At 43.7% G+C, this 4,510-nt stretch overlaps 1 protein-coding gene across 1 annotated transcript; it reads right to left on the reverse strand.

The window, feature by feature from the left end:
• Positions 1–2,515: 2,515 nt before the first annotated feature.
• LOC119914689 (claudin-5-like) lies at positions 2,516–3,863 on the reverse strand. The gene has a single exon (XM_038734145.1). It carries the CDS (start codon positions 3,791–3,793, stop codon positions 3,146–3,148), a length of 648 nt encoding a protein of 215 aa, XP_038590073.1. The 5' UTR covers positions 3,794–3,863; the 3' UTR covers positions 2,516–3,145.
• Between the last annotated feature and the right edge of the window lie 647 nt (positions 3,864–4,510).

Here is a 4,510-nt window from a genome sequence, read left to right on the forward strand (position 1 = left end):
GTAAATTCCTTTTTTCCCCCCCTGTCTTCAGGAGATTCAGGAGGCTCGCAAGTTGGTTTTATAACAAAGGTGGGAGGTTTTCAAATCCACGATGAAACATTTCACATCATTCGATATCGATAATTATCAGGATAAATGTCAAATCATTATTTCTTTCTAGTTTAAAGGCTGATTTTTGCTCCTGAGTGCAAGTCGAAGAAACCAGATGGTTATTTGTGGTTTTAAACTTTTCTTTATGGTCAAAGCAAACATGATAAAATATTTTTTCCAGTGAATATGTGTGAGTAAAATTAAGTAAAATCTTTGTTTCAGGCCCTTTTCCGCAACAAAATATCTTAATAGACATATTAAGTGCTGATTAATTTGTGATTCAAATGAATTAAATCAAACATTTATTGAACATTTCTTATTTTGTTATTGAGAAAAATGAATGATTGTTGTAATGCTGAGCCCCGTCCAAAATGTTTAATGGGAGTCTCAGTGAAAAAACAAATTACAGTAGTTATAGAAAAGCTGCTTATAACAATTGTTTTATAAATAATTTGATTTGTGTTTGGAGTTTTTGAGAAAAGGAGACATAATTTTAAGAGACGTGTTCAAGCAATCGAGAAAAACTGTAATAAATGCCGTAGGACAGACTCTAATTGTGTATTTGGTGCAGTGTGTGCTGTCAGACGTCCTGGATTAATTCTGCCTGTCTGTGTGATGATAGAGGCATCCAGGACTTGAGCAAAACTGACCAGGTAAACTAAAGGAGGGGCGCCATTCTCCAAACTTTGTCTGACGGGAGGCCCACAGTCTCTGAAAACTCCTGGTTTTACATAAACAGGACTGATGTCTTTACAACGACGAGTCAATCGAAAGAAAATTAATCGACAACTGTTTTGATAACCGATGATGCCAAAAATGTGAAACATTTACTGGTTTCATCTTCTTATATCTAAGGAATTGCTGCTATTTAGAGTCATTTACAAGGCAACACTTTGTGTTGAAAAGTGGTGGGGACATGGGGGGCTTAGCTCACGAGACACCACGATACGGAACGTTAGGTTCACGAGAACGAGATGAAAAGATCCTTAAACAGTGTTAAAGATATCCTCAATGCCGAGATATATGAGCGGGGGTCTGGGGGGGAGCTCCCCCAGGAAATATTGATGTGTAAACACTTCATTTCCTGCATTGTGGTGAAAGTTTCTGCACCAGTTTCTGCTGGAAATGTTTTCAATTATGTAAAAGGAAACACAAAATTCAGGTGGCAGGTGACATTTCAAAATATATAAATATATAACGGAACATAAGTGAGTGCAGCTCTCAGTCATTCTGTGCTGCTTTCAGATCTGTTTCTCCAGTAGATCAACTTTTGTCATGTAACATCATCCCTGCAGAGGCAACACATATGTAGGCATGATTTAGTCTTCCCTCCTCTTTTGTCATGTTCACAGGGAGAGAACAGAACTGATTGGTGCTGCAGGTTTTGGGGTCATTTTATAATCAGTAAAAAAATTTTTTTAACTTAAATTACTTTTTTTGAACAATGCACATTTGTTTATTCTATATTTTAATTGCATTGCATGTTTTCTTAATGTGCAACTAAACCTTTTTGAAGGCATTTTCATTTGTTATTTCACTGCAAGCTATATTTCAGAATGCTTTTTAACAAATTTTGCTGTAAAGAAGCGGTGGGGACAAAATCAGCCATTTCAAAAAGTGGTGGGGACATGTCCCCAGCGTCCCCAGCGTCCCCAACGTAAATGACACGTGTGTTTTTAATGATAGTAAATGACGAGTCTTTGGGTTTTGGACTGTTGGTTGGACAAAAGAAGCTATTTAAAGATGCACTTTGGGCTCTGGAAAATTGTAAACGACTTAAAATAATCGACAGATTAGTCGATAATGAAAATAATCTAGTCCCTGGGTCAGCCTTAGGTGTTGCTGTGAGCTGACTCTGTGAAACAGTTTAATCCTGGTTCAGACTTTTCGCAGGCTGTTCTTCCGGATCTCCCACACTGTGAATCCCCACCTTCTTTGTGTGTGTTGTTCCTGACTGTGTGCATCCGTGCACGCTCTTCTTCTTTGTTTTGAGGGCCCCTGATTGCTCCACTGGTCCAGATCTGGGCCATGCTTCCTGACGCTGGAGATAATTATGATGATAGTCTGCTGGGTGCATTGTTCAAACACGGCCTCGCTCTCCGTTGGGGTGTGTGAACCAGGGTCTTCTGAATCTTGACGTCATTTTCTGGCTCTTGTGTTGTTTCCTTTATTTCACATACAAACAAGTGCACGTGCAAGAACATAATGTGTTGTGTTCCTGCTGCTGATGACCTGTGCCCTCTTTATGGACGCGAGATTCTGGGATGAAGCATTTGGCTCATTTGGATGCTCATTTAACAGGCCTGTTAGTATGAATAATGAAGCACATATAGTGTCTAAGTCCACACGTATATGATATATTCAACTTTAAATATCAGAACAGGCTCTAAACAACAAATATAGACAGTTACATTTTTCTTTTTTCTTTATTATAAAAAAATTATAAAAAGTAGGTTCTATGAAAAGACTAGAAAAAATAAAAGGAAGTACAAAACGCTGTGCATGTTATAAAATGTAAATCCCCCCCGCCCTCTTTGATCACAGCATGAGGGAGTGTTGGTCTGAACAGGCTTCACTGCCTGCTGCATATTCGGAGGAGAAAAGAAACTATTAAGCTCTGCTGCTTCTCAGGGGCCACACACACAACACTTGAGCCAACCTGCACAACAATGGCACGATTACAACCTCATGATAAAACACTTTATCAAACACTAATCGATCTCTGGGCTGCTTTTATCGGTGAACCATTGAGTTTGTTAGTTACCACACTTTTCAAAAGCTTCACTTGAAGTGGCCTCCTGATGCAGAACGAGCTGATTAAACTCCTTTAGGAGCACGAATAAACTTCTGCTACCTGACAAATCCAAAAAAACACAAAACAAACAGACATTCAGTTCAGTGACAGGGACCCACATTTACAGTTTCATGCTCAGAGTACAACAGTTACACCCACAGAGGCTCCTGGAGGCTCGTGAGCTCCTCTTCAGTGGCACAGCATCACTCTGATGCCTCTGCTGCACAACACATGTCCTCAGTGTCAAAGTGGACTTTCAGTCTACACATAATGCTTCTTGTCAAAGTCCCCGTTGGCTGAGATGGTCTTGGTGGGGGCGTATTTGATGGGGTAGGTGCCTCTCACCCCCTGGGAGAAGGAGCAGCACAGCAGGGTGCCGCCGAGCAGCAGCAGCGCGGTGGCGGCCCAGCCGATGTAGATCGCCGCCCCGATCTCCCTCTTCTTGGACGGGGGCACCTGCGGGTTGTGGAAGTCCACTATGATGTTGTTGGCCATCCAGCAGAGCGGGACCAGCACGAACAGTCCGCTGATGATGTAGATGACCCCTCCGGCGTTCACCACTCTAGCCTTCACCGCCTCATCCTTGATGCAGTTGGTGCACTGCGCCCCGGCGACCGTCACCGTGAGCGCGATGACCCCGAGCAGGGCGGAGATGATGGTCAGGGCCCGGGCCGTCTGCAGGTCCTGCGTCAGGGCCAGCACCGAGTCGTGGACTTTGCACTGCATCTGGCCGGTGCTCTGCACCACGCAGGACATCCACAGGCCGTCCCAGATGGTCTGAGCCACCACGATGTTGGAGTCGATGAAGGCGGTCACCTTCCACGTCGGCAGCCCGCAGGCGACCATCACCAGGAGGGAGCCCATGACGCACAGCGCGAGGCCGAGGGACTCCAAACACGCAGCAAGCATGGCTCTGTTCTCCGTGTCCTCCTTATTCGAGAGATGAAGTTAAAACCTCTTGTTGTTGTTGTGTGTCTCCTCTCCGCGGTCTTGTGTTGATGCTCTGCGTGCGCTCTCGGGCTTTTCATTTAAGGCACCGATGACGCTGCTGCGCCTCCACCAAAACAAAACCGAGAGACTTTTGGGCCAATCAGCTGTAAATGCATCTGCGTCTCAGCCAATGGGATGGAGGGGGGGTCCGCAGGAGCAGCAGCGGCAGCATCTCGCACACTTGCGCGTTCACGTTTACGCACTGGCGTCAGAGAGTATTTACCAGTTTGTGCCGGAGCGCACGAGCTTCCTGTCATTCAGAGTCTGTGGGAGGAGGTGGAGCAAAGCAGCCTTTGGCACAGCATCCCCAAGTTATAAGAGTTTAACCAGTGGTGGACAGTACTTAAGTACATTTACTCAAGTACTGTACTTAAGTAGAAATCTGAGGTAATTGTACTTTACCTGAGTATTTTCTTTTCATGCCACTTTCTACTTCTACTCCATCTCAGAGGGAGATATTGTACTTTTTACTTCACTACATTTGTCTGACAGCTTCATTTACTTTACAAAGTCAGATGTTTACACACATAAAATAAGATGTTTTGTTATAAATTAAACTCCCAACAGCTTGTACAAGGACAGTTTGTACATTTATTGATTGGCTTACATTTAATTGAAAACTATTTTGAGAATCGT

The sequence above is a fragment of the Micropterus salmoides genome, unplaced genomic scaffold (assembly GCF_014851395.1).
Source record: "Micropterus salmoides isolate LMB-PRFRI ecotype aquatic unplaced genomic scaffold, ASM1485139v1 Ms_hic_scaffold_20, whole genome shotgun sequence".
Taxonomy (NCBI): Eukaryota; Metazoa; Chordata; class Actinopteri; order Centrarchiformes; family Centrarchidae; genus Micropterus; species Micropterus salmoides.

Excerpts from the sequence above, each read along its gene's own strand:
- LOC119914689 (XM_038734145.1), bottom strand. The coding sequence starts at position 3,793 with ATGCTTGCTGCGTGTTTGGAGTCCCTCGGCCTCGCGCTGTGCGTCATG.